Raw genomic sequence first — 27,633 nt, forward strand, 5'->3', positions numbered from 1 at the left:
ACGCTGGCTCGTGTGCCTTCCACGTGCCCAAACCCCTCAGAGACTAAAACAACCAACGGACAAAAAGTGAAAATGCTATTCTTATTTGCTGAAGCCCTACATGGATCCATGGCTTGTACACGTTACCTTTTCGTACGTTTAGGACTGGGGATGGGAACAGAATAGGCAGCTGTAAACAGAATCACAATTCGGGTCCCACTAAAAACGTGGCGAAGGCCCCACACAGCCCCGCGGCTGAGGGGCGCAGGGGCGGTCTATCCGCGCGCTGTGATTAAGGACGCTCCGAGTCATCATCGCTTTTCGGAAAGAGGTAGGTAGGCGGAGCCGCCGAGAGACGTCACCACCGGTGAGCTCGCGTCAGCACCGCGGACAGCTCCCAGGGCTCCGCGCGGCGCGGACCCGCGTCACTGTGCCTGCCGTGTTCTGGGAGATCCTTTCCTTCCAGTGAGTATACTGATGATCTGATAATCAACTAATAAACGCACAATAATTAATGGGTAGTAACGACCTAGCCTCCCTCTCCCCTCCGCCCACTCTCCGCACCACCGGAGGCGGGCCGCCCGCCCTGCCCCGCAGCCTCCCGCGGGACGGAGGCCCCGTCTGGCTTCCGCACGCCTGGCGTGGAAGTTTCCACTCCCGTGTCTGACCGGCGGGGCGGGCGGCAGCCCTTGCCACAGGCACTGTTTGATTTCGTCTCCACCCCCTGCATCTCACAGGAGAGAAATGGTCAATGGTTCTAATAAAAGAATCATCCCGGTCAGCTCCAAAATATGGCGACTTGCAGGGTGGTCCCCGCGAGCCCGCCAAATCAGGGATTTCTTTATTCCTAAGAGGGAGGGGCATCTCCTAAGGATCACGGTTCCACCACCCCAGGGGCAGCCCCGCTCTCGGCGAGCGGCCACAAAGGCTGGCAAACCAGGAGGTCTGCTTTGGCTCAGAAAACTCAGTCTGGCTCCCGTCGCCCCGGGCAACCTCGCCGCGCCTCTCCACAGTGTGCGCGCCACACATAGTCCGGCCGGCCGGGCGGCTGCTACTTAGGGGGGATCACAACCAGCGGCGGCCCCCGCTTGGGCCTCCACATGAGGACCTGGGCATCGTTGGCGTTGGGTTTCACGAGTGCGTTGGGGGGGATGGGCTCCATCCGGCTCAGGATCCGGGGCTGCTCCTGCTGAGTCCTGCCCACCAGCCGGGCCCGCTGCCCCAGGAGCTGGAGAGGGTCCACCTCGATGTCCACCCTCATCCTCCACTTAATGGTCTGCAGGATGATCTTTTCCTTCGTGGTCGTGTTCATGGCCACCAGCCAGGTGGTGAAGCTCTGGTCCCTCTTGATCCTGGTGAGCAGTGGCACATTGCTGTCACTCACGGGCACGGCCCAGGTCACACTCGGGTAGAAGTTGTCATTCATGCTGACGGAGAACCTGGAGATCTTGCTGGTGGGGCCGACCAGGGTCACGGTCTCCGTGGTGTTCCCGTACCAAGGGTAGCTCACCCCGTCCGAGTCGCTGATGGCTTTCACTCTCCCTTCCCTCAAGTCCGGCAGTTCCCAGCTCGACCTGGCGAAGCAGAAGAGAGGCACAAGAAAAGAACACGCTGAATGAATCTTTCAGGAGCTGGAGAGGCGCCCGCCCCTTCCTAACACAGACGACTTGGGCAGAATGGGAAGTTCAGAGGGGAATTCAGGTCAAAAAGTTCTGTGCGGTGCTGTTGCAGGATTCAAGAGGAGCAAAGCAAAACAAAAACAAATAAAAAAGCAATACCCAAACAAGTTCAATAAAACCATAGCTGGTCCGGCTGGAAGCAGAAAACGCAGATGGGCCTTTGGGAGACCCACAAGAAGGCATGGACTCCTCGGGGTGGGGAGTCACAGTGCGGCATCTAGACGCATCCCATTGCAACACCCCCTTTCTGGGGAAGTCTGAGTGTGAGTGAGGTTTGCTTGCTGGGAAGAGGCCGCCAAAGGTCGATGTGCATGGAAGAGCCATCAGGTTTTAAGAGGGCAGTTGCAGGCAGAGTTCAAGGTTATACTAATCCCTAGGAAATCACATAGTAGAATTTCTACTCAGCAAAGAAGGTGGTTTAGACCACAGTCACTGGCCAACCCAACACTTAGAAAATACGGGCACGGAAACTGTAACACAAGGAGATCACGGTTGCCTTCTGGGACCACCCCGACCGGGAACCTGCACTGCAGGCTGGCGGGCCCAGCCCCTCCCACCGGGTCTCCCACCGCCTTCACGTCCTGCCAGGGAGGGAGTCTGATCGCTTAGTTCAGCAAACTGGCCACCTGGGTATTTCCCTGCTCCTCTTGGCTGCCCCTGACCCTGTACAGAAGGAAGGAGGAGGACATGTGCCAGCTCTCAGCACGTGTCTCTCTCCCCTGCCATAGACTCACCACCACCACTCCCATCATCACCACCACCATCATCACCATCATCATCACTGTCACCATCACCATCATCACCATCACCACTCCCATCATCACCACCATCATCACCACCATCCCTGTCACCATCACCATCATCACCACTCCCACCACCACCATCACTATTGTCACCATCACCATCATCACCACCACAATCACCACCACCATCACCATCACCAACATCACCACCATCACCATCATCACCATCATCATCACCACCACCACCATCACCATCATCACCATCATCACTTGGTCTATTCAAACCACTGCATGAAGTACTTCACGTTTTCTCAGGTGACACTCAAAATATACCGCAAGACAAGTGGATTTTTATTTCCATTTTACACGTGAGAGGATGGAGGCCCTTCACATCGCGGACGGGCCAAACCGAACTCGCCGTGGGCACTGTGAAGCCGGCCCTTCCCCCCATTTCTGCTGCAGGGGTGGCCGGCCCTAACCGGCTTCCGGGCTGGAAGTGAGGGTCATCGTCGGCTCTTCCCGGGCCCTGCCCTGGACGCTGCCCCATCTGCCGCTTCCCGACGTCTGGTCAATCCTGCCCCGTATGCGGTGCATCCAACGCCGGCCTCCCCACCCCCCACGCCATGCTGTGTCTCCCCCCACCCTTTGCTCAGGCCCTGCCCCCTGCCGCACTGCCCTTCCCCTTCCTGGAGGGAAGCTGCACTCCTCCTCCGAGGACTGCTGCGTGCCTCCGCCTCCAGGAAGCCCTCTCTTCTGTGCGCCTGTGGGCGTGTCCAGGTCTCTGCAGGCCCCGGACCACAATGGCTTGTCCTGTGCCTGACGCCCCCATTGGACTACCATTGCCTTCTGGCCCGGGATCGTGACTTATCTTCGAATCATCTGCGTCTCGTGCATTACTGGCCCATGGTAGATACTCATAAATCTCCATCAGAGGAATGAGTTTGCGTTTGATGTGAATCATCGTCATGCCTGTGCACCCCTGGTGTGGCAGAGCTCGTGTGTCTCAAGGTGCTTTACCGGTTCCCCACTCACCTTGAACGCTAACGTCCACATTCATTCATGGTCTATTATTAGAACAGCATCCCAGCACTGAAAGTTATGTCTGCTTAGGGGGAGGCGGCCACGCCACACGTAAAAGTGAGGGACTTGTTGCAAGGGGCTTGGGCCAGAGTTGAAGGAGGCTGTGAGGGGAAGTGCTTGGTACGGAGCGGGGCACAGAGCGAGTGACAGACTCGCAGCGAAGAGTGGGGAGGGGGAGGGGCAGGGGGAGAAGGAAGCCGAAAGCCTCCAGCCTTCCCCCCGCAGCCCCCCCGCCCCCACAGGCCCCCGGCAACGTTCACACCAGGAAAAGCAGCTCCTCCCGCGTGCAGTGGGGCGAGGAGCAGCTGGGGACCTCCCTCCGTCTCCCAGCTTCCACAAGAGCCCGCTGAGGCCAGGTGCGTGCAGGTGCCGGGGAAACCGCGACTCGTCGGGCTTGTGTCGCCTGTCATCTCCCCCCTCCTCCCCCCACAGCCCCCTCCCCTGGCTGTGGCCAACCCAGGGTCTGCGCTCTGGACAGTCGGCATTGACCCCGCGCCCAAGGCTAATGGACTCGCCAATGGAGCTAATCATGAAAACATTGATTACTGCAACCTTGCAGCTTCCTGCTTCGCGTTTCTCAAAGAGGCAAGTCTCAAACAAGCTCATGCGAAGCATTTCATTCGAGGAAGTGGTCCCTGGGTGAGGTCCAGGCGCCACCTGGACTGGCCATGCCCTCCCGGGCACAGCCACCTCTTTGAAGGTCCCCACTCACCTCCCCGGAAGTCCTGTGGTCATCGAGGGGACAGGGTGGCAGCAGGAGTGTGGGAGCTGATGGAGCATGGGATGGGAGTCTCGGGGACCACACAGGGAGGGGGACCACACAGGGAGGGTGGCCCACGGAGCTCCCAGGGGAGGTGTGGTGATTCACGGTGGTGCTGCCCGGTCCCACACCCCAAAGGGCCTGGGACACCCGCTCAGTGTCCTCTGGCTGTGCCCTCGAGGAGTCTGGGGGCCAGGAGGACCGTGGCCTCTCCTTCTAGAGCACACTCTGGGCATCTGGGGTCTCTGTGTCTTCGCCTGAATGTCCTCAAACTTGCCTCCAGGGCCCGAGCAGGCCCCTTCCTGGCCTGTCTTCCTCAGGGCAGTCCCCCAACCTGGGCACACACCTGGGCCACGGGGTGGCCACGGCAGCCACGTGAGCGCACTGGGAAGGCAGGGAAGAGGCGGCCCCCTTCTCACTTTGTCTCCACGGCTCACCCCGACCAAGTCCCCTCAGCATCCGGAAAGTTCGGTCAGAGGAGCTCCAGGGCTGAGAAGGGCCACGTGCCCACGTGCCAGGCGGCCTCCTGCTCCGTGTCATCCTGCCGTGGCGAACGCAGCGCCCCACACCTTTCCGTCCCCCCAGACCCCTCCAGGAAGGGGCTGAGAGGAAGAGCCTGGGGTGGGAGGTCAAGAGAGGGGAGCGGATGGGGAAAAGCCCCGCTCCGGGGGGCAGGTGGGGGCAGGGCTCAGGGCTGGGGGGACAGGGCTGAGGCGGGGGGCAGGAGGGTCGAGACACCCAGGGGCCCTTGTCACCTGGCCAGCCTCGAAGCCACGGCCTCTGGGCGGCCCATCCGCCCACGCAGAGGCCAACCCCAGCCCCGGCGCTGGCCGGGCCTGGTTCTCAGAGGGTTTGAGCCACGATTGCAGAGTAAGTTTTGAAATCAGGTCTCCCTCCTCCTGCTCTGTGTATGCCAGACTCCGGGAGCCCGTGGCTGCCAGCCCCTCCCAGCCGCCCGCCTCTCCGCCCCCTTCCTCTCCGGCCGCATCCTCCTCTTCCTGACGGCAGCCGGCTGCTGTTTCCCACAGCGAAAGGCGCCGTTTCCAGGGCTTTTAAAGGGCCCGCCCGTTCTCTTTGGACGGGGCCTCTCCAGCGTTGGGGACACTTTCTCAGTATGGATCCACCCTTCACGGTTCAAGCTCGGGTCCCCTCGAACCCCCGTCCGGACAGGTTGTCACAGGCCCCCGCTGGCTTGCTCCTACGGGCAGCCCTGAGGTCCCGGGTGGGTGACCTCTGAGGGTGATCTACCTCCAGCTCCACTTCCGAGCCTCTTGGAGTCACGTGCCGCCCCCAAAGGGAGCTGCCGGCCGGGGAGCCTCCGACACGGCCCTCACGCAGGCCTGTGGGCCACGGTGCAGACCGGGCCGTGTCCCTGTGGGCCGGCCAGCGGGGCCCTGTGCCCGGCACAGCCGGCGGGAGCTCACGGCCTCTCCCAGGTCCCGATGCCAGCGTTTGTCTCTTCTCTGCCTGTACGGCCCCCGCCGGCCCCCGGACACCTGTCCTCTCCCCTGGCCAGTGCGATGGTCTGGCCGGGCCCCACAAGCCACGCATGTGGTCTGCGAGTGCGTCAGCCGGATCACGCGCAGCCTCTCCAGAACCCCACGCCGGCCTGTGTGCACAGACCTCACCACGGCGTGCGGCTGGGTCCCCCGCAGCTCCCTGCCAGTCTCCACGGCCCTGACCGTCAGGTCCTAGAACGAGACAAGCCCCTCCCCACCTCTGGTGCGTTGCCGCAGGGGGCACCGGGGCCCACGGTTCTGCCTGTCCCTGTCCCCCACGGCATGCCCATGGGCTCACCGGCCCCCACAAAACCTGCAGGCGTTGCTCTCATTCACCATGACCCCGCTGCTTCTCTGGGGCTGAACCTAACGCACGCGAAGGCGACGACGGATGTGCACGTGGGTGCACCGGGCCCCTTCGCCCAGCTGACAGCACTTCCGTCTTTTCTTTAGGGGGCCCCCCGGTTCCCACCCAAGGACACGGGGGAGGGAGGTTGAAGGGTGAGGAAGGGCCTGGCCCACGGCGCTCGGCGGAGGGCGGGCTGAGGCCGGCCAGGCGCGCTCGGGCGCCACAACTGGGCGCGGTCAGAACTCCGTGCCTGCGTGGACTTCCCGCTGTGTGACAGCCTGCCGCTCTCACGCTGCGGTCCAGGGCAGCTGCCAACCCGGGCCGCTCTGCGCGTGTCCTGGGGGCAGTGTGCCCGCCTGCGGGGGCGGAGGTGCACAGGCGGGGAACACAGGGGATGCCCACGGGGGCGACCCGACCCGGCACGCAGCTGGGCGGAGACTCCGCCTACACATCTGGTCCGGGCGGGCGCCCCCTGGCGGCGGCATGGGTGCAGGACCTCACACACCTGCGCGCGCTCACTTGGAGAGCGCGGCCAGGGTCCCAACGACCGCCGCCCCCGTTTCGTGAAGGAAGGAACTGGGCGCAGGGAAGGAGTGATGCTGGGGGCAGGGGTGAGGGGTGAGGGGGAGGCTCAGGCGGCCGCTCCATCGGGGCCCGGGCGTCTCCCCACGCAGCGGCCTCCACGGCCGCCGGAAGCCCTGGGCGCTCCAGGGATGGAGTGTGCTCCGTGCTCCCAGGCCCAGGCCAGGCACGTCCGTGTCGCCGTCCGTGTCGCCGTCCGCGGGAAGGGGCCGCCTGCGCCCGGACGTACAGACACGGCCGCTCGGGCTGAGAGGAGTCCAGTGTCCACGTCCCGGCTGGTGAGGGGCCCAGGGGGGAGACTCGAGCTCCCGCCCCTGGACTGGGCGCCTCTCCCGAGACTGTGCTGCGCTTTCCATTGTAAAGTTTCGTTATTTCTGTGCACCCTCCACACACACTTTGTGAACTGATTCATTCCTCTAACACGTAGTGTTCGAAGTCCTTGGGGTGACAGGGGACGGAGACACACAGCCGGCTGTGGTGGGACCCCTGGGTGGGGGGTAATGACTTGGGTGCAGGGGCGAGAGGAGCAGTGGCAGGCAGGCGGGGGCCGGGGCCGGGGCGGCAGAGGGCACTCGCCCCCGGGCTGTTTATTCCTGGGATGGCGTTAGCGGCCACCGGGCTGCTTCCCACTTCCCTCCGGAGAGCCCTGGCGCCCGCCGTGCCCGGGGAGGGCGGCTCGGAAGTCGGCCCCCGCGGGAAGTCTGGGCTGCGGCTGCTCTGAGCCGGTTCCGGGCCGGCTGTCGGTCCTCTGCATCAAACACCCAGGGACTGGCCGCTGCCCTGGACGGGCCACCTCTCTTCTGATGATCGTGGTGTCCAGCTGGGTGGCCGTGGGGAGCCGCCGTGCAGCGAGGCCTCTGGAACCTCCTGCTCTTCAGATGTCTGATTGGAACCGCAGCTTTAGGGCTTCTGGCTGTGCGGGGCACCGGAGCTGCGTGGATCCAGGAGGAGCATCCGCGGTGCGCTGCGTGGCCCACTCGCTGCCCTGCATCCCCAGTCCCCTCACTCCCTTCCCACGGGGGGGTGGGGGGGGCTTCCTCTCTCCTGCTCGGACCCTGCCGAAACACTGGGCTCGAAGTCGGGAGCTCCGGGTCCACACTCCGGCCTGTCACTCGGCTGTGGGAGCAGCGAGGTGGACACAGGGCCCCGGTGGGGCGCCGTGCCGTTCTGTGAGCCGCGCGAGGAACCTCAGGTCTCAGGCCCGGCACAGTGTCCAGGCTTCCTCAGAGACGCCCGGCGACGGCCCCGCCGTTTCTACCCGGTGACCGTCTGTGGAGGGTGGCCTCCCCGTCCCCGCCGCCTGGCTTTCTGACGGCTGCGGGCTGTGTCCCACCGGCTCCCTCAGCGACCCTCACAGGCACCCAGCGAGGCCGGAGCCGGCGCCGTCCCCGCTTTAAGCCGGGGATAACTGGGGCCTCGGGGGCGGCGACGGCCGGAAGGAAGCGGGAGGCGCTTCAGTCTCACCTGGACACGAAGTCAGGCCAGGAGCTAGGGTGGCCGGGGGACCTTGGCCGCTGCCCCGGCTGTGAGGCTGGGGGATGTGGGGGCAGGGGGTGTGTCAGCCTCATCCCTTGTGCCTCCCGCCCCCTCCCGTTGCCCTGGAGATGCCCATGTGGTGCCCGAATGACCGGGAACAGAGCCCGGCCCAACTCCGGCTTAGCCCCACGATTCGCAAACACCCGTCTCCCAAACGCCCCTTTGCTCAACCCTCCTGTCCCCTCGGGAAGAAGACAGGAGCCCCCCACTTCGTCACACCAGGACGACAACGCGCAGGGAGGCTGAGCGAGTCTTCCTAAGGCCCAGCGGTCAGTGATTGACGGGCGGGGGCGGGGTCTGGAACTCCGGCACACTCCCCGTCGGTCCCGCCCACTCTTCCCGCCCTCGGGAGGCGTGGCGGCCGGAGAAAGCGGGACCCTGTGGTTACCGGGCGGAGCTAGCCTGTCTCAGAGACAGACAGGGTGGAGCCTCCTGCACCCAGAGTCTATTTTTCTCCAGAATTTTCCAGAACTTGGCTCTCTGGGGGAAAGGTCTGTCCAAACTGCCAGGAACAGGCTTGGTAAACAGGAGCCAGAGACAATTAGCTAACCAGCCTCCACCGACGCTAATGATCTCCGGGGAGGGAGGCGGGCGCAGAGGTGGGGGACAGAAACCTTAGGACGAGTGTCCCTCTGGTCGGGGGGGTGGCCAGGCCTGCGCACCCCCACCCCACCCAGCAGGGGAGCCTGCCCCGCGTGCAAACCCGCCTGGTGTTCTGGGCCCTCTTCCCACGAGGGACTCGTGCGGGCGACCCCTGCAGGTGGCCCGTGCTCACGCCCCCTCCACCTCCTGCTGCCCGAGCCGGCCCCGACGGCCTCCTCTGCCCGGGCCCTTCAGCCGGACCTGAGTCCTGGTCCTCTGCCTCCGGGGTGTCCCGCGTCCTTCGGCCTGTCCTCGTCACCGAGAGGCAGACAGGGGTCCTCCGTTACTCTGCACCCCCCTCGGCGGCACCCCGGCCTTGCCTACCTGGAGACCCAGTCCTGACCCCGGGACTCCCCGGGCGCGGGCTCCCTGAAGGGAGTTTGGGGTTTGTAGTGCAGCTTTTTGTCCAACCAGTCCCAAGCGAGTTGCTGAAATGTGGCGCCGTCGAAACGTTTGGTGTGACACAGTGACAGGAAAGGAGGCTTCCAGAAATGCCACCCAGACCCGAGTCTCGGTGAATGGGGAAGAAGTAACATTAATTCCCCGGCGACGCCCGTTTCCCAGACAGGAAGCGGGGCCGTGGGGCCGTGGGGCCGCGAGACCGGACCCGCCGCCAAGCGGCCAGTTAAGGGCGACACCGGGGCCTCTCTGAGCCCCAGCGCTACGCGCTCTCACGCCCACCGCCACCCCCCCCCCCCGCAGCTGCGGGGGCAGAGACCCGATAACATACATGGAAGGGCGGCCGCTCCCCGAGGGAGCCCCGCGGAGAAGCGAGTTTGGCACAGGAAGCTGCTCCATAGCGTGGAAATAAGCACCCACTTGTTCGTCCATTTTGCAAGTTTGCTTCACACCCAGCTCCAGTGTCTCAAAGCGGGGCACGTCGGGCGGTGAGGAGCGACCCGGACGGGCGCTGGGCCGACAGGTGGCAGGAAGACACCGCCTCCGTCCCCTTGTGACTGGTGGTTGTGAACCGAGGGGGGACGCGCCGGGGACCGGGGATCCCAGCCGTCAAGGCGGGCATTCCAATCACCGCGCTGCCCGCTAACTCTCGCCGAGAAAAACGGGGCCGGATGGGGCATCTGTCGCCTTTGATGGCCTCTTCTCCCGGGCCACTGCCCTCCCCGGCCGGGCCCACTGACCCTGACCTCACAGACGCCCACCCTGTGGCCACGAGGGCGCGCCTTCGCAGAATGCCGCCTCCTTGGGGGACGGTGACACAAGATGGAACTGGCGCCAGATTCACGGAGGATGACCTCACGGAGACCAGCGTCCAGGCGACTCTCTGCAGGACAGACAGGCCCTGGTCAGCAGAGATTCCTCTGGGCCCACGGACAGCAGGCAGGGAGGGGCCGGCGGGTCCCGGGGAAAGCGATCTTTGTTTGCTTTTTAAAGAAAGCAGCAGAAAGAGCAGACAGGGGTCAGGCGCCGGGGCGAGGCTGCATCCTGGTCGGCCGGCGTGCAACAAGGACGGGGCTGCTTCTGGAGAACACATGCATGTGCACGCATGCATGCGTGTGCTTGCGTGTGTCAAGCCCACGCTCCACAGAGCCCGAGGTCCGGGAAGCAGGAGGTGGGAAGCACTGACTGCGACCCCGCGCAGAGGCCACGGGAGGGAGAGGGTGCCCCGGGGGGTGCCCCCGCCCACGGCCACCAGGAAGGCGGAGGCAGGTGAGATGCAGGGACACAGGGGGTGCAGCCAGAGCCAAGCAGTGAGCAGGGAGCTGGGGACGGAAGAGGCAGGAGGCCACCGTGCGCCCTGGAGGAAGGAGGTGTCTTGTGGTCCCGGCCGGGGTCCAACCCCAAACCACACGCTCCTGGGGAGCCTGTGTCATGTGAGACGGGGCTTCCCATGCGGGGGCCTCTCCTCACCCCTGGGGCCAAGGTGAGCACGTCGGGAACTGTCTGGGGGAGACGCCCGGCCAGCAGGCCCGCAGAGGTCTGTGCCAGGAGACGCACAGGGCCCACGGGACCGTGGCCGCTGCAGGCCGGGGACAGCAGCGTGGTCCCCGCTGGGGGCAGCTGGCTGGAGCTGCGTCCTCCCAGGAACCCTCCCGGCCCACGGTCCGGCTAGGGCGGCTTTCGGATCGCCCGTCAGTGTGAACACAGAGACGGCCGTCTAAGCAGCAAAACCACAGGTTTTCAGCGTAAAGTGACATCTGGTCCCAACATACTGTCTGTCTCCGAGGAACCCTGGGAGCGCCTGGGGGCTCTGGTGCATGGGAAAACACCAGTGTGGCTCTCTGGCGCCCCTGGGGGCCTCCGAGCCCCCTGGGGACGGGCCGAACCCAGCCAAGAGCCCTGCACGCCGCCTCTCCCTGGGGGGACCGCCGGAAGGAAGCTGGCCCCATGGTGGCCCCCATTCCTGGTCCCACCCCGCATCAGTCACACGACCTAGGGTGACTCGGCCACTGTATGCCTCAGTTTCCTCGCCTGAGTTGGGAGTAAGGACAAGCGTGTCCCCACGGTCCTGTCCTGCAGGAGGTGGGGACTGGCCCCCACAGCCCGCCTGCGCCCCTCACCAGGGGCCTTCCTCCAGGAACCCCTGCTGTGGCAGATCTGCCTGCCGCCCCCACCCCCCGCCCCCTGGCCTGCACCCCAGGAGGTCGGCCGCCTGCCAGGGAGCCCAGGCTGGAGTTGGGACCCGGAGGAGTCAAAGGGCAGTCCTCCAAAGGGGTGCGGCCTCGGCCCTGGCCCTGACCCTGCCAGGCAGCCCTGCCTTCCCCGCTCCCTCTGCGCGGCCGGCCCCACTAGAGACTCGGCCTGCGGTCCCCGTGTGGCGTGTGGCGGAGCCCTGGGGCCTGACAGGAGCCCAGTGGCAGCTATGATGGGGTCGGGGGGTCCCAGGACGGGCTGATGAGCCCAGCACCCCTCTGTCCTAAGACTGGGAATCAGGAAGCGGTCGGTTGGCCTGGCCGGGCGGCTCGGTTGGTTGGAATGTCATCCCACAGTTCAGAAGGCTGAGGGTTCCATCCCTGGTCAGGGCATGTTCCTAGATTTCAGGTGCAGTCCCCAGTTGGGGCATGTACAGGAGGCAATCGGTCAATGCTTCTCTCTCTCTAAAATCAATAAACATCCTCAGGTGAGGATTAAAAGAAAAGTCGGCGTGGGCACGGACGGGCACATCCCGGCAAGCTGGGGGTGGCCCCCCGTCCAGGAGTGTGTGGAGGGGTGACGGGGCCACCTGCAGGGTCCCCGCTGAGCAAACCCGCCCAGCCACAGGAGCCGGGAGGAGCAGGGGCCAGTGTGACTGGTCCCCCCTTCTCGCACACGTGAGAGCGAGAGACACGCCGAGACACGGATGCGGGGGAGAGAGTAAGTTCCCAGACCCGCGCTCGACACTCCGGCGCGGGGAAAGCTGGGAGCGGGAGGGTCTGGGAGCGGGCCCGGTCCTCTTTGTGAATGGTCTCGGCGGCGTGGGTGTCGCGGAGCAGAACCGACAGATGGCGGTGCGTGTGCAGGAAGTGGGAGAGACAGACCGAACTCCAGGATCCCAGGCGCCCTCCAGCTGCCTGCGGGGGAGGGAGGCCTGGGAACAGGGCCCGGCTCCCTGGGGTGGGAGGAGGGGCTGGCCGTCCCCTGGGGCGGCACGGGAAGAGCCAGGGCGGGGACAGGGGCAGAGAGAGGCCGCCATTCATTTCCAGCTGCACTGGCTCTTGACAGACAGCGAGTGTGGGTGGCTGTTTGTCTCCCAAACCCGGGCCACGTTCTTCAGTAACAAGGCACACACCGATTTCCCTTGGGGCGCATCTTCGGCTGCAGGTGGGGCGGGGGGGGGGGGAGCTCGGGAAAGGCACAGAGCCCGCGGCAGAGGGCCACCTGCTGGAGGAAGCCCCGTCTCCCACTGGGTGCCCGGCCCAGCCTTCCCACCAGTCCGTGCACCTGGCCACGAAAGACGCACCCCTCTGTGAGGCCTCCTGCCGCGAAAGGGAGGAGTTTGGGGTCTCTGTGGAAAAGCCGGCGGTGGGGTGGACTTTGGGGGGACTCGGTGCCACCCGCTCTACTGGACTGTCACTGTAAAGCCGCATTTCAGCCCCAGGTCCCTTGAATCCCAAAGTTCATCCAAGAAGACAGCGGTGGGAGCCCTGAGGCTGGGCTGAGTCCTTCCCGCCAACGTGCGGGACAGCTGTCGAAGCGCCACCTGGACGGCCCTGGGACCAGGGAGCCGAGCCGCCGTGTGACGCCGCAGACTCGGGGGTCTGGGCTGCGGGGGTCGAGTCTCCTGGCTCAGACGCTGGCCCTTCCCACCGGGCGGCTCCCACCCGGCTCACTTTCCCGACTCAGAGGCGGCCCTAAGCACACAGACCGAGACCTGGTTTCACGTTTGGGAGGTTCTCCCTCGGGCCTCACAGTAGCCCTGCCCACCTGGTCTGAGCTCACCTGGCATCCTGCGGGTTGGAGCCAGGTGCGCCCCGCACACCACCTGGGCGCACAAGGAGAACAAGGGCTTCTCGGTGGGCCCGCACGGCACGGGACACGCACTGTTCCGGGCTGTGGGGGGGGGGCGGGAGGGACGAGGCAGTGCGCCCCCAGTTCCCCCTCTCCCCCGATGGCTGACCTTGGAGAGGCCCCAAAGCCGCCTCTGAGCTCAGGTCAGCACAAGGTCCAGCCTCAGGTCTGTCAGCGCTCGGAGACCAGCACACGTCGGACACGGCCTGCCCGCCCCCGAGCGGAGCCCGTCTCTGCACGTGTCCCCAGGGAGGTCCCGCCCCTTTCTCCGGGCAACTGCACAGTGAGCTGATGCTCAAATCCAGGACCCGGAGGCCAGGAGGGCGGTGACCTGGGCAGGGCGGAGGAGGAGGAGACACCCTTCAGTCTGTCCGCACTCCGGCTTTGGACGGCTCACATAACTCCTGAGCCTCGGTCCCCTTGTTGGCAAGAGGGACGGGACCTCTCCACCTTCCTAGGGCAGCTGCCGTGAGCGGCAGAAGACACGTGACAACCAGAAGCGCGCTGCGAGCTTCTATCACCGAGAGGAAGGATGGCTCTTAACATGGCCTGGCGGGTCCGAGTCTTCCCCGGGGACGGCTTCGGGCCTGCCGGTCAACGGCCTGACGTCTGCCTCTGGCCGGCCTTGTGACCTCGAGGGCCGACTTCCACCCTCTGCGTTCAGGGTGTCACGGCGTCCGTCCGGGACCACAGGGCGTGCCGCGCAGTCCGGCTCCTGAGTCACCCTTCCCACCGCTGGGTGGGGACGACTCATCACTGCTCCGGGGCAGCTCGCCCCGCCGGTGCCCAGACCCAGCACCCGGGAGGCCCGTCCCTGGGTGAGGTGGACCGAGGGCGGGGAAGCAGCCCCAGGGGCGTCTCCGTGAACCCCTCGCGAAGGGGAACAGCCCCCAGGCGTGGCCTGGAAGAGCCTGACTTTCTGCAGGTCCCCGGCCTTCCTCAGTGTTCAGTGCTCAGGCTCAGAGTACAACTTTGTGACAACCACCTCCTGTCTCTCTTCGCAGGTCCCACCCGGGGCCACCAGGTTCACCCAGGAAGCCACCGGGGTTCCCAGGAATTCTGGGCTCGTACCCTGATCCCAGGCTTCTCGCCCCGGGGCCGGCTCTCGGCCACCCGGGCTCAGCAGAGGCCTGGCCTAGGAGACGGTCCGAGGGGACCTGGCCCCGGGGTGAGGGCCGGGGAGGGACACAGGGAAGGACGGGAGGTGTGCTCCCCACCGGGCAGGCAGGGCCGCCGGGAGGGGGAGAGGGTGGCCGGGAAGTCCCCGGGTCACCGAGCGTGCCGGCGGCCAGCTGCCGGCTCTTGCTGGGGCGCTGCGGTTTCGGAGACGACGAGCAGGCGCGGCGGCCAGGGCCACGATGCCCAGATGGGACTCGGGACCTCTTCTCGCGGCGGCTGCCAGCTCAGGCCAGGCCTTCTCTGGGAACAGGGTTGCCGACCCAGAAGACGCCTTCGGGAGCCAGCACGATCTGCCCGGAGGCGGCCGGGCGGGGAGGCCACACATGGCGCCCTCTGCACGCCCGTGGGGTCCCCTCCCCCGGGCGGCCTCCTGGTGTCCGGCTCAACGCCCAGCCTGCAGGTGCTGGACGAGCACCAGCTGGCCGGCCGTACAAACGGCGTTGACAGACCCGGGACACGGTTCCCTTCACAGAACGAAAGCGTCCCAGCCTCTCTCCTGGCTCGTACCAGGGACACAATAAATATTTGTCCGTTTCGGTTATTTTCTCAGCCTTTATTTGTTTATATACTCAGCAAGAGGGGAGGGAGGGAAACACCAACTGCTTGCCTCTCAGATGTGCCCCGACTGGGGACCGAACCCGCCACCCAGGCACGTGCCCTGACCGGGAATCGAACCAGGGACCTTTCCGTCTGCAGGACGACGCCCAACCCACTGAGCCACACCTGCCAGAACGCTTCACCCATTCTTTTAAAAACTCAACCTGAACACGAAGTGCCCGCCCTGCACCGGGCACCGCTCTGAGCCCTTTGTAACGTCCACCCCGCGCCCCTCGCTGACGGCCTCACGGAGGACGCACTATGAACACCCCCGGGGTGGGAGCTGACCGGGGTCACGGGGCTGGCGGGGGTGGAGGCAGCTCCGACCCTGCGGGGAGAGGATGCGGAGAGGATGCGGAGTCCGCACGTTATGACACGATGCTGCTTTCGGTCCAACAGGAGGGAAGGGCGGTGAGTGACCGCTGCCTGGTGGCCCTGAAGTCCAGGCCCACCCCCGGGGGACACTTGCTGTTCGTGAGTCACCTTCAGCATCATGGGCAGTGACAACGCCTCCCCGGCCACGCGGGAACCGCAGATGCAGGCAACAGGTAGGAGGCTGCGGGTCCAGACGGCAGCGAGCAGGAAGAACTCAAATCTTTGCTAATACATATATATATAGCAGCAAACGTGAACAACTCAGATCTTTGCTAATATATATATATATATATGTTTAAAGAGAGCGTCTTCTGGGCTGACGGACACATCTCGAAAGGCCTTTGTACACCTGCAGTTTGGCAGGGCGTCGGCGGGGGTCTTGTGCTCAGATGTCACGCCACGCCCGGTCCTGGCCGCCTCGGAGGGGGGCTTCCCGCCCTCCAGTGGGAAGGGCGCTCAGAAACACAGACGCAGAGTCCTTCGGACCCGGGGTTCGGCTCTGGCTGTCGTGCTGGGGGTCTGGGCAGGTTACATGCTCTTCCCGGAGCCCTGGTCACTGCAGTGAGACGGGGAGCGAGCAAGCGCGGCTGAGCTTTGCACAGTTGGTGTAAAACACCGAGCGTCTCACGTCCTCCTGCACCGTTGGGCGACGCAACGACCGTGGAGGTATGGGTTGGGGGGGCGTGGCGCAGCTGGGGTTTCTGATTGGCCCTACGAGGCCGGGGTGGGGGGGACAGCCCACTCTGCCACCTGGAGCCGAGAGGCCCCGCTGGCCGCGGTGCAGGGACCCCCCCTCCCCCAGGACAGTGCCCAGCGGGCGAGGTCACTCTAGGGCACGGCCAGTGCACTCTGAGGCTTGACTCATAAAAAACAGATTCACTGAACCGAACTGTTATTTGAAAACACAGACTTGTTTTAAAATCGACTTTACCGCTTGAAGATCCCAGCTGGTCTGCCACTTAGCGGAGGGTGTGACAGTGTGACCACCCCACCCCTCAAATCCTACCGGGGCAGAGCCAACTGCATGGGTCGCACCCTGCCCCCCACCGCCCCTCCAGCTCCCCCCCCCAGCCCCTCTTCTAGAGGAAGCAGACGAGGCAGCGAGGCCCCGCCCCTCTGCGACAACGTGTCAAGTCCACGGAAAATAAAAGCAAAAACAGAGAGAAACCCAACCCCAACTGGAAGCCACGGCAGAAGCGGAGTCTCCAGGCTGCCAGGCTGCCCCCCCAGATGTCCCCATCTGCTCGGCTCCGCGCCTCCCAGCGGGGCCTGCCGTCCGGGGCGGGCCCGGCCCTCACAGTCTGTCATCGCTGACACCCCGTTTCCACTGGAGCTCCGCCGCCCGTCTGTGGGCGGGGGCCCGGGGGCCCAGGGGCCCGAGTTCGGCTCCAGCACCTGAGCTGGGGCGTGAGGGGGGGCAGGGAAAGGAATCTGGGTGTTGGGGGCCCAGAGCGAATCCCCGTTCGTCCACGCATCCCCTCCCTCGGGCCGGCACGCCCGCCCGTTTCCTGCCATCTGTGATGGGCGTCTCTGGGGAGACCCTCTCCTCGCCTGGGAGCCGCCTCAGCCGGCAGGCCCTGGGAACCGCTGCTCTCGGCCCCCGGCCCCTGTGCGGACATCCCGGGGGTGCTGGGGGCCAGCCCCGTGCAGGCGGCCACCTCGGCCCGCACACTCAGACCCTCAACGAACAGAGCGGGGACAGGGATGACAGAAACAAGAGGAGGTGACGCCTGCTTACTGCCTTCCGGTGAGCCGCTCCCTCCCACCGGGCCCAGCGTGGCAGGCGTGGCCGGCCGTGGGGATCCCTGGCTGTGGTGCCAGGGGCCGGGGTCACAGCCCTGTCCCAGCTCTCACTGGCGGTGTCACTGCCCCGCTCTGGGCTTCAGTGCCCGGCAGGGTAACGGGAGCGGTTGGGCTGGAGGACGTCACACACCACCACCCGAAACCCCACGAGTCAAGGGCGATGCTGCTGAGCCCCCGGGTGTTTTCCGGCTGTCTCTGTCCTCTGGACGCTGGGGACCGGCGGCCGGTAGCAGAGTCACCTTCGAGGGAGCGGGAAAGGCAGAGCACGCTGATCGGGCGCTGGGGTGGCCCCACGACCCTGGTCCCAGGGACACCGTGTCCTGACCGGCTCAGTGGGCCCGCTGAGAGGCCAGGAGGTGGCCCTTTCCAATTCGACCGAAGGTGTCTTATTTCCAAGGGTCCCCAGCAGGGACAAGAGCAAGCAGGCAGGTGACATCCCGACCTCTCCCTGTTCGTTCATCTGTTCCTTCATCCGCTCTGTCGCTCATGCGCCCGGCCTTCCGCGGGCAGGCCGACCTCTGGAGGGGCCGCTGGGAGCCCGGCCCCATCCCTGGCCAGCTGGGAAGTGCCGGGCAGCAGCCCGGTCTCCTCAGGCCTCAGTTTCCTCATCGGCACGAGGGGGACAGCAATGGCACCGATTTCAGGGACAGCGTCTGTGAGGCATTCGGCAAAGATAAACGCTCAGCCAGTGCTCATGGGAGTGTCCCTGAGTGAGTCGCCCATGGCCTCCTGGGGGGACAGACAGACAATGAGCCGACACCTGCCCGTCCCTTGAAGTGGGCCTCCGTCCCAGCAGAAGACGGGCCCCCGGCTCCGAGGGCCGGGACGGTGTCTCCGACAGGCGTCTGGGTTCCGCGTCTGGGCGCCTCGCTCTTCTCCTTCCTGAAAATTCAACGGTGGTTCACGGACGGGCATTTGAGACAGATTCTCTGGTCAGTGAGTCACTCAGAAAAGCTGGTCCTGGGTCCGCCGGCTCAGGGGTACAGGCTGCGACTGCAGAGCGCTGGCTCAGCGTGGTGGCTCCGGGGAAGAGGAGGAGGAACGGGACGGTGACACCCTCCGCTCAGGACGAGCACGTCTGAGTCCCCTGAGAGCCTCGCCTTCCCCCCAGGTCCCGGATCCTGACCCCCCACGCCCCCGAGGCTCGGACAGAGCCCAGCACCTCCGAGGCCCGTCTCTGGCGGCCCCCACTCGGCCGAGGCCTGTCCCCACCGCCACACGTGCCCGGGAGCCCGCTCCCCGTGGCCTGCCCCCCCCTCCCCCGGGAAGCCCGACAGCGTGCACCCCGTGAGTCAGACCCCTGACAGCTCGGAGCGCCGGCCTGGCACAGGCTCCCGCGCCAGCGCGGAAAGGTCAGGCCCCGGGAGAGGGAGCCGGCCGGGGCTGCCGGGCAGGCTGTCACGGCGAGCCGCCGGGCTGCCCCCACGCGGCACGAGGTCCCGGTTGCTCTGCTTTAGCTGCCAGCCTGGATTTCTCTTCGCTTTCATTGGCCGAGTTGGGACGTTCCTATCCCCCCCGCTCTGGTCTTCGGAGGCCGCGGGGGTGCCCCCAAAGTGCCCAGGTGCCCCCCCAGCTAGACATGCCCGGGGCACATGGCTCCTGCCCCGAGTGGCTGACCGTGCGGCGCTTGGACAGGAGGCACTGGGGCCGGAGGCGGGGCGCCCGCCAGAGTGACCTTGAGCACGTGGGAGGGGAGAAGCGCTCGCCTTAAGGCAGTTTCCTGGGCACGGTGAGGCTGATCACGTGGGGCCCCCTTATAGAGAGGGGGAATCACGAACACGTGTGTATCACTAAAAACGCACTGGAAAGAACACACTTAGAAGAGTCTCGGACACAAATCCCGCGCGGTGCTGGTCCCCCCTTCCTGAGCGTGGCCCTGCCCCCCCGCCATCAACCCCCCCCACCCTCACTGCACCCAGACCCACAGCTGGGCAGCTTCGGGGCGGGACAGGGAGCCACCCCTGAAGACCCGAGACGGCCCTGGCTGGGACAGCCCCGTCTGGCTCTGAGTGGGGCTGAGGGGTCAGGGACCCGCCGCCGAGTCGGGGTGCCCCTGTGCCCGGGGGAGCCGCAGGGCCACCCCACACGCCCCCTGTCCCCTCAGGCCCATCCAGCTCGCGCTCGGGTCACAAGAGCCGCGCCCTAGAAGGATCGGAGCAGCACTCCACAGTCTGCAGCGCCCCGCCCCCAGTCCTGTCACCGCTCCGGCCCCGGAAGGGGGCGGGCAGATCTCACCGGCCACGTGCCTGCAGGCAGACGAGACCCTGGATTGTCAAGGGAACTGCCAAGGTCACGAGCTGGCACTTGGACTCGAGTCCCTGTGCCGGGGAGCCAGCAGCTGCCTCTCCCCGGGGCACAGCACCTGAGGGGACAGGGTCCCGAGGGTTAGGGAACTTGGAACAGGAAGGGCCGAACGAGATTCCCAGAGCTGCGGCTGACGGGAGGGCGGGGGCGTCCCTCAGGGGCGGGGGGGGCGCGGGCCTCCCCCGGAGCTCCCGCCCAGACCCACACGGAAACTGCCTGGAGAGCTGGAGGGACAAACAGACTCCCCGGTCGGTGCCCGAGAGGCCCGGGTGACTGTCCGCTGGGCCCAGAGGCCCCCGGGGGGTCCCTGAGCTGAGGAGGGCCCCCTCATCCCCGCTAGGAATCGTCCCTCCGTGGTGGTGCCCACAAGGCCACGTGTGGAAAGCACCCAGCACTCTGACCTTTAGCGTCATTTGTCCTGGCAGGGCCCCCGCCCCCCCCGGGCACACGGCCCCCCGCACCTGCGGGCTCACACTCGTCCTTACTGACCCATCACAGCGCCCACTCCTCGCCGAGGGGGAGGGACAAGCACAGAGGACACGCCCCCGGCTCTGCCCCAGCCCCTGGCTGGTCCCCACGCTGCCCCGTGGCTGTGAACTTCAGGTTCTCTCGAGTGTCATCACGGCCACTTCCCAGGGTCTGCTCCGTGTTCACACAGCAGAAACAGGGCCCATCTGTCACTGGTGACAGCTGTCCTCGCCAGTGGACCTCGGGGGCTGGGTGAGACAGAATCTACCGTGTCACCACTTGGGTCCTGTGGCCGAGCCTGGGCGTCTTCTCCGGCCGTGCCGAGGAGGAAGCCCGGCCGGTGTTGGTGGCAGCCGGGACCCCGAGGTTCCTGGTCCTGAGGAGGAGGGGACGCCAGCTCACCTGTCCCCGTCCCAGCTGGGCCACGCCGGGGCAGTGCGTGTACAGACGGGCAGGACACGGGGCCACACAGGCATCCCAGCTCGGCCACCCACTAGACGTGTGGCCTGAGGCCAATGCTCTGACCCCCCCGAGCCTCAGTTTCCCCATCGGTAACATGGGCAGAGGGACAGCTCACAGGTGGCAGGGAGGGCCGAGCCAAGCTGGAGCGCTGGGCACCCGAGGGGGAGGGGCACGGGGTCCCGGCCCCGCAGCAGGCCCCGCGTCTCCTCGCTCAGGCGCCGGCCTCCTCCCTGACCCGGGACACGCAGCACCTGCAGACCTGGCTCTGCACGGCTCTGGCCTCGCTGCCTCGGGCAAGGCCACGGGCACGCGGCGGCCCACGCTGCCCCGCCCCTGCTTCTGCGGCCCACCCAGCACCGGGCGGCGGGTCTCAGCACCCCAGGCTCCCCAAGCCATGTCGTTTTAAACTCCCGGTAGATTTCTCCCCCGAACCCCCTTCCCGTCACCCGTGCCCCCTCCCAGCCCCCCTGACTGGGAGCCTCGCCTCATCCCCGGGGCGCTCAGTGCTGTGGGTAAGACCTGCTAATCTCCACCGCGCCGCCGGCCCAGACGGGGCCGATTAGGGGCACGGGGTCAGGCCAGAGCCCTGCCAAGGGCACTCGGGACCTGCCTTCGGGGGGGCGGGGGCGGGTGCTGTGTCTGCGTCTGAGGCTCCAGACCCGGGTCCCCAGCGTTTCTGAGGAGGAGCAGCTCTGGCCACTCCCTGGTCAGGAGCCCCAGAGGGGGCGCAGTGGGAGTGGGTGCCGGGGGCGGGGCGCAGTGTTCCCTGGACGACGGGCCGAGCTGGGCCTCCAGGACAAAATGCCTGCGGGAGGCGCCTTGGTGACCCGTGCGGGACAGGCTCAGAGCCAGCCTCGGGCAGACAGCTGGGAACAAGGGAAGGTCCGCTTTGGGGGCACCCAGGACAGAGCCCCCAGAGCTGGAACCTCACATCTATAAGCCCCGGGGGTGCAGGTGGGCCCCGAGTCAGTGGCGCAGGGCGGAACAGGCCTAGGACAGGCTTTCTGCGTCACACCTCCTTGGGGACGTGAGAGCGAGGCCTCGGGGCTTGCTCGGCGCCCCTGCCGGTGCACAGCCAGCAGGCCTCGGGGACGGGACACGGGGCACAGGACAGGCTGTGCTGGGGGAGAGGGGGCCGGCAGGGCCACGAGGCACATCGAGTGACGCCGTGCCGGTGCCGAGCGACGACCGGAGGGCCCCTCGCTGGAGAGCTCTGAGGGGTTGGCCTCGTGCTCCCTGCCCCCAAAAGCTGAGGTCGGAGAGGGACTCGATTCGGTGGCAAGGGGCGCTGCTTGCAGTCAGAGGACCTGCTCACCGACCCCTGTTCACCAGACGTCTCTGGAACCCGAGCTGCGGGCCCCGCACCGCTGACCCGCGGAGGACAGAGCGGAGGGCCTGCCTTCTGGGACGCGAGGCGGCTTCGAGTCCGCGAGCAGCTCGCATGTGGCTTATGGCGACACGTCAGTGAACGGCGTGTTAGCATGGGGACCGGGCCAGTCAGGGGTGGCCTGTCCTCGGAGCTCGCGGCTGAGGCCAGAGGAGGTGCAGGGATGCACGGCGCTGTGCAGAAAGAGCGTCTCGGACAGCGCAGCCAGTCCCGGGCCGGGGAGAGGCCGGTTCCGCGGGAGGAAGGCTGGCGGGTGCGGAACAGAAGTTCCGAGAGTGGGAGACGTCTCCAGAGTTTGTCCGACGGCACCGAAGTCAGTCAAGGGTTTGAGCAAGCATGTGGTAGCGTTTCTATTTTTAAAGCACCTTTCCGGCTGCCTAAAGCATCTGGAGGTGGCGAGTTTGGTTAGAAACCTCTGTCGGAGCCGGTGACGGTGAGGGTGACGAGTCCTGAGATGGAAGGGGTGGCCGGCCGCAGGGAGTAGTGGCCGCGGAGGGACGGGATGGCAGGGCTTGCGGACGGACCGGAGGAGCGGGAAATGTGCAGGCTGACACCCGAATGGCGTTTGGGGTGGGCGCTGCAGTGGAGGTCGAGTTCAGGGTCGGGGAGCCGAAGGCTGGGATGTCACCCAGACGGGCAGGGGAAACGTGGGGCAGACACACACACACGCCCCCTGAGCCGGCTGCCCTGGAGGGGACGGGCTTTCCCAGGGAGGGCACAGAACGGCAAGCGTCCTGACGGTGGGCTCAGCATGGAGGGAAGATGGGGACAGAGCGTCGGAGCCACAAGGAGGCAGGGATTGGGGATCGGGGACGGGCGGAGCCGCCCGCTGCGTGCGCTGTTGCCGAAAGGGTGAGCAACAGCCTCCTGGGCTTGGCAGAGTGGACACGGCCAAGAGACTGAGCCGGAGCTGTCCCGGGACCGAGGGAAACCGGCTCGGATCAAACCGAACCGGCTACGGAGGGGGCTGGGCTGGGGAGAGTCAGGCCCTCAGTGACGATGGCTGGGGCAGGACGGAGGACGGGCAGGAGCTGCAGGGGGCGAGCGAGCCAGGCCCTCCTGCCCCCAGGAGCGTCGCCCAGGCCAACGACCCGGAACGATCCGGGAGCTGAAGCGGCTCCGGGGCCGTCAGCACCGGGCTGACCGGAGAGCTCCCGCTCAGCGCTGGGCACGAGGCACGTGGGGGGCGGGGGCGCAGAGGAGGGCCTGCAGCCACGGCCAGCTCCCCTCGACCTGGCTTCACCTCCTCCCCCCTTGACACGTGACCCCGTGTCTGGTGCCAGCCCCGCTCAGGAACACCTCCTGGGCGTGCGTGGGGCTGTAGCTTCCAAAGCTCCCTTGTGAAGGTCACACATCCCACTGAAAGCCCCTGCCTGCCTGGGGTCTGAAGGAGGCACGGGGACCCTCTTGATTCTGCACCTGCACAGACCACACCGTCCAGGCCTCCCAGCACAGCCCGGCCACCTCTGCACCCCACATCCCACCGGACCCACCCCCCAGAAGCTCCGCGCCAGCCTCCCACCCCGGCGGTCCCCCACCTCCACGCATCCGCTGCTCCCCTCAGACCCAGCCCTCCCCCGGCCCAGCTGAACCCCGTCCGCGCCTCAAGCCCAGCGCCAGCCCCCTTGCACCTCTAGAAAACCCTGCCCGGTCCCCAGCCTCCCTCCAGCATCCTCCCCCTGCCCGCTCCCCCCAGTTTGGGAGCCTGGCTTTCTCCGCAGGGCCCGCACCCCCACTCGGAGGACCAGGGGAGCTGCCCGCTATTCCGGCCTCCTCTCTGCCGGGCTCTGTGCGTCGGAGGCCCTGGGCGAATGCGCGTTTACTGGCGGGGGACTGAGAACAGCGGCCAGTGGCCCTTCCTCCCTGAGGGACCAGGCCTGCAGCCACGTCAGCGGGGCCGCCTGCGGCAGCCGGTCCACCAGGCCGGTCCTCACCGCCCTGGCCTCTACTGGGTCACCGAGGGAAGCTCCGACCATCGGCCATTGCAGAAGCCTGCCCTTCTTGGGAATGTTCAAAATGTAAGCCACGGAAGTTCACGTTTTCTCATAAGCGCGCACAATGGAGTTTTAGTGCCACTTTGGGCCGTGGGTTTCCTGCGACCGTCCCACTGAAGCTGCCGAAAAGGCAGCCCTCTCACCGGGCCGCTCTCACGCTTCTTGTGATGCACACGCTGATGCACGCGGTGAAAGCCCGGGGCGCGGCGTTTCTCCCCCTTGGGGGGCTGGCGGAAGGGGGCATGCTGACGACAGGCTGCGGCGATGTCCCCGTCCTAGGAATTCCCACGGAAAAGTGGGCACTGGCCGAGCTTTCGGGGCATCAGCATGGGGTGGAAATGGGTTCCACCAACTCCGAGCTGCAGAGTGGCCTCAGACACAGCACCAAGGCTGCAGCCACAGACAGAGGGGCAGGATCTGGACACGGACCCACAACAGCGCGCTTTACGGCCCCTGGGGGACCACGCCTGCCCCCCTGCATCAACAACTTAAGATACTAAACGGAGCAGTTTAAAGGCAAAAGTTTCCACCAATCCCAGAGGTGAGGACTCCGCAAGGAGGGGCCGGGGAACCCGGGCCCTCAGAGCCTCCCAAGGGGCACTGACCCCGCCCTGAAAGGCGGTCCCAGGAGGCCACGCCCTCCCACACACTCCGGGAAGTCCCACTCCCCGCCTGTTCCTTTCTCACCTCGGCTCCTCCCGAGGTCACGTGGATGTTTTCTGATGGAAACAATTCTCCATGTATTTGCTTTGGATTGCTTACTTGCAAGAGAGTAAGGCAACCTACTATTCTACTGGAGCCCGAGGCTACAACCACTGTCCCCAACCCGCCCCCCCCCAATCAAGGTCACACTGCCATCAGGGCCACCAGGCCAGGGAGACCAAAGGAAGGCACCCATGCCCTGTCTGGCCCTCCGTCTGACTTGGCTGGAAATAACAGGTTTCAAGAAAAACCCCAAACCAGCTCTAAGAGACACATGTGTCCCCCTGTAATCATTCCGGCGAGGGCGTGTCCGTTCGTAAGTGACGTGATTCACCCAAAATAATGTCCCCCGAGCCTCACGTGCGGCTGCTCTCCGGAACAGCAGGAACACAGAGTGTGGAGACCCGGCGGACCCGAGACCCCCACACCCACCCCCTCAGCGGGAGGGGGCTCTTCCCTGCACGGAGCCTTCTGCTTGAAAAGCGCAGACTCCTCCGGGAGGACAAAGCGACCTGCCCGCATCCCTTTTAGCGCCCACCAGGAGCGCCGGCTGCCGGGTTCCCGGGCGCACGAAAAGCCCGCAGCCTGCTGCAGCTGCTAGGTGGTGTGACCCACATCCTTGCGCCCTGGACTGGCCTCCAGAGCTCTAGACTTCTAGGTTAACGAAGGAAAGGAGGCTGGCTTCCCAGAAAAGGGCTTCCCTGGAGACTCCAGGCTAATTAGGGTGCCCTGGACCCCCGCCGGAGCCGCAGGCGGAACGCAGGCCCCAACCCTTCCAAACGCTGGAGTTGCCATCTGCTCGGAGTCTACTTCCGAAAGGAGGCTGGCGGGGAAATACGAACATTTAGTAAATAAGAGAGTCCCGGGCGCTGCCGCCCAAGCCCCAGCGTGCAGCGCCGTGCCGTGCCGGGCAGGCTGTCGGCCCCTGGCGGGGGAGGAGCCGCTCCAGGCTGGGTCTCCACCGCGGCCACAGCGCCGGGTGCGCACAGGGCGGCGCTGCTGAAAGGAGTTGGAGATTCGGCGGTGGGCTCCCGGGTACCCCTCCCAGAGCCGCAATTAGGAAAGTTCTGGAGTAAGTAAAGACCCCCGGAACCGGGAGACGCACGGCGCGCAGCGTCAGCCCGAGCCTCTCGCACAGGCCGCCAGCCCTGCCCAGCCGGACCCGCTGGTGCCTCCGCTCCCACCGCCCAGAACTGGTCCAAAGGGCGCCCAGCCAGACAGGCGGCTCTGCCGAGTCTGCGGTTCCGGATGGAGACGCCTCCAGGCTTCCTGGCCTTGGGGACCGGGGTTTGAACTCAACAGTCGGAGGACCGCGGTATAAACACCCAGTCCCGCTCTCTCGGTCGCCGGGACCTGCTTTGCCAAGCTCGCTCCGGTTTCTCCAAAGGACGCACGGCACAGCCCCCGCGCCCCCGCACTCCGTTCCACCTCTCTCTCCACAGGTTCCCCAAACTCTTCCCGGAAAGCCCCCCAAAGCACAGACGACGCCCTGAAACTCCCGGGGCACTGGCCCACCACCCCCACCTGAGTCTCTGGAACCCTCCTCGTTGCGTTCTCTCCGCCCCACACCATCTCCTCGCGTTCGCGGGGAGTCAGACGCAAAGCAGAGAAAAGGCTTCGCGAGGAGCCTCCCTGCACCCGCCCTGTCACTGAAACAAAAGCGCAGGGAGGAGGGAGGTGGAAGAGGAGGCGGGAGGAAGGTTTAGAGAGGATGGGGGAGCGGAGAGGAGCCGCCGGGGAGGAGGTCGGGGTGGGAGCGGCGAAGGGGCCGGAGGGAGACCCGCTCCGGCTCCGGCCCCGCGCGGCCGGTTGCTTACATGCCCAGGTCGCTGTAGGTGTTGAAGAACTCCATCTGGTTGCACGCCTGGATCCAGCCCACCACCCAGGTCTCGTGGCGGGGAATGGGGGGCATGACCACGCGGGCCGAGGCTTTGAAGTAGGGGGTCTTGTAGCGCAGGACGATGGGTGAGGTCTCCTCGATGCGCGTGGGGCACTGGTCGATGGTGGCGCACACATCGTACACCACGATGTTCTCGCGCCGGATCCGCGCCTTGCAGGTGATGCTCTGGATGCAGCCCATCCTGCCGCCCGGCCGGCGCGGCGCGGGGCGCGGGGGCCGCGCGGGCAGCCGGGGGCGCCCGTCACGCCGGCATGGCGACGCGCCGCCCGCGCCCGGGGCGGCTCAGCTGGCACCTAGGAGCCGGGCGCCGCCGCCGCCGCCGCCGCCGCCGGGCATCCTCCGAGGAAGCCCCCTCCTCCCGCGGCCGCGCGGGGTCCGGGCTGCCGGCCCCCGCCCCCGCCACGCCCGTCCCTCTCTCCCGCAGGGTGCGCGGAGCGTGCGCTCCTAGCAGGGGGTGGGCGCCCCCGCCGGCTCCAGCGCCCGCGCGGAGGGCAGGGAGGGGAGCGGCGCTGCGAGGAGGGGCGCCCACCGCGGGCCGGAGCCCCCCGCCCCTCGCCGGAGAGGCGGCGGCGGCCGCATGGAGCCGGGTCCGTCTGCCGCCGCCGCTGCCGCTGCATGAACCTCTGCACCGCGGCCGCCCCCCGCGAGCAGCGCACCCAGCGGCGCTGCCGGCGGCGGGCGGAGGCGGCGGCGGCGGCGGCGGACTCGGCTCCCGGGCCCCGCCCAAAGCGGCCGCGCCGGCGCCCCCGCAGCGCTGGGGGCGCCCGGGGGCGGCGACCGCAGCCGAGGGCCGGTGGGCCCGGCAGCCAGGACGCGATCGCAGAGGAAGCTGGCCGCGAGCCAGAAGGTTTGTCCCTCTCCGGCTGCCGTCCGCGAGGGGGGGTGCTTAAAGGGCCGCGGGCGCGGGTGGGGCCCGACACGTGGACCGGGAGGGCGGGGAGGGGCTGCGGTGGGAGGTGCCCCGGTGGGGAGGGGGCGAGGGGACCGGATCAGACCTGGGCTGGGGTGGGTGTGGGGGCCGGGGACCTGGCCGGGCGGGGCTGGTGGGGTCCGGCCGGGGTGGGGTTCGGGGGGAGTAGTGGGGGCCCGGCCCTGGGGGGGTGGGGGGGTTGTGGGGACTAGGCCGGGCCGTGGGGAGGGTCGGGAGTCCGAGTGGCGCGCGGCGCT

General features: G+C 66.7%; 1 protein-coding gene across 1 annotated transcript; it reads right to left on the reverse strand.

The window, feature by feature from the left end:
• Positions 1–62: 62 nt before the first annotated feature.
• On the reverse strand, positions 63–27,132 carry FAM78B (family with sequence similarity 78 member B). The gene is made up of 2 exons (XM_045838624.1): positions 26,384–27,132; positions 63–1,553 (listed from the first exon to the last, which is right to left on the reverse strand). The coding sequence occupies exons 1-2, from the start codon at positions 26,644–26,646 to the stop codon at positions 1,031–1,033; spliced, it is 786 nt and encodes a 261-aa protein (XP_045694580.1). The 5' UTR covers positions 26,647–27,132; the 3' UTR covers positions 63–1,030.
• Positions 27,133–27,633: the final 501 nt, after the last annotated feature.

The sequence above is a fragment of the Phyllostomus hastatus genome, unplaced genomic scaffold (assembly GCF_019186645.2).
Source record: "Phyllostomus hastatus isolate PE091 unplaced genomic scaffold, TTU_PhHast_1.1 phas_contig_283, whole genome shotgun sequence".
NCBI lineage: Eukaryota > Metazoa > Chordata > Mammalia > Chiroptera > Phyllostomidae > Phyllostomus > Phyllostomus hastatus.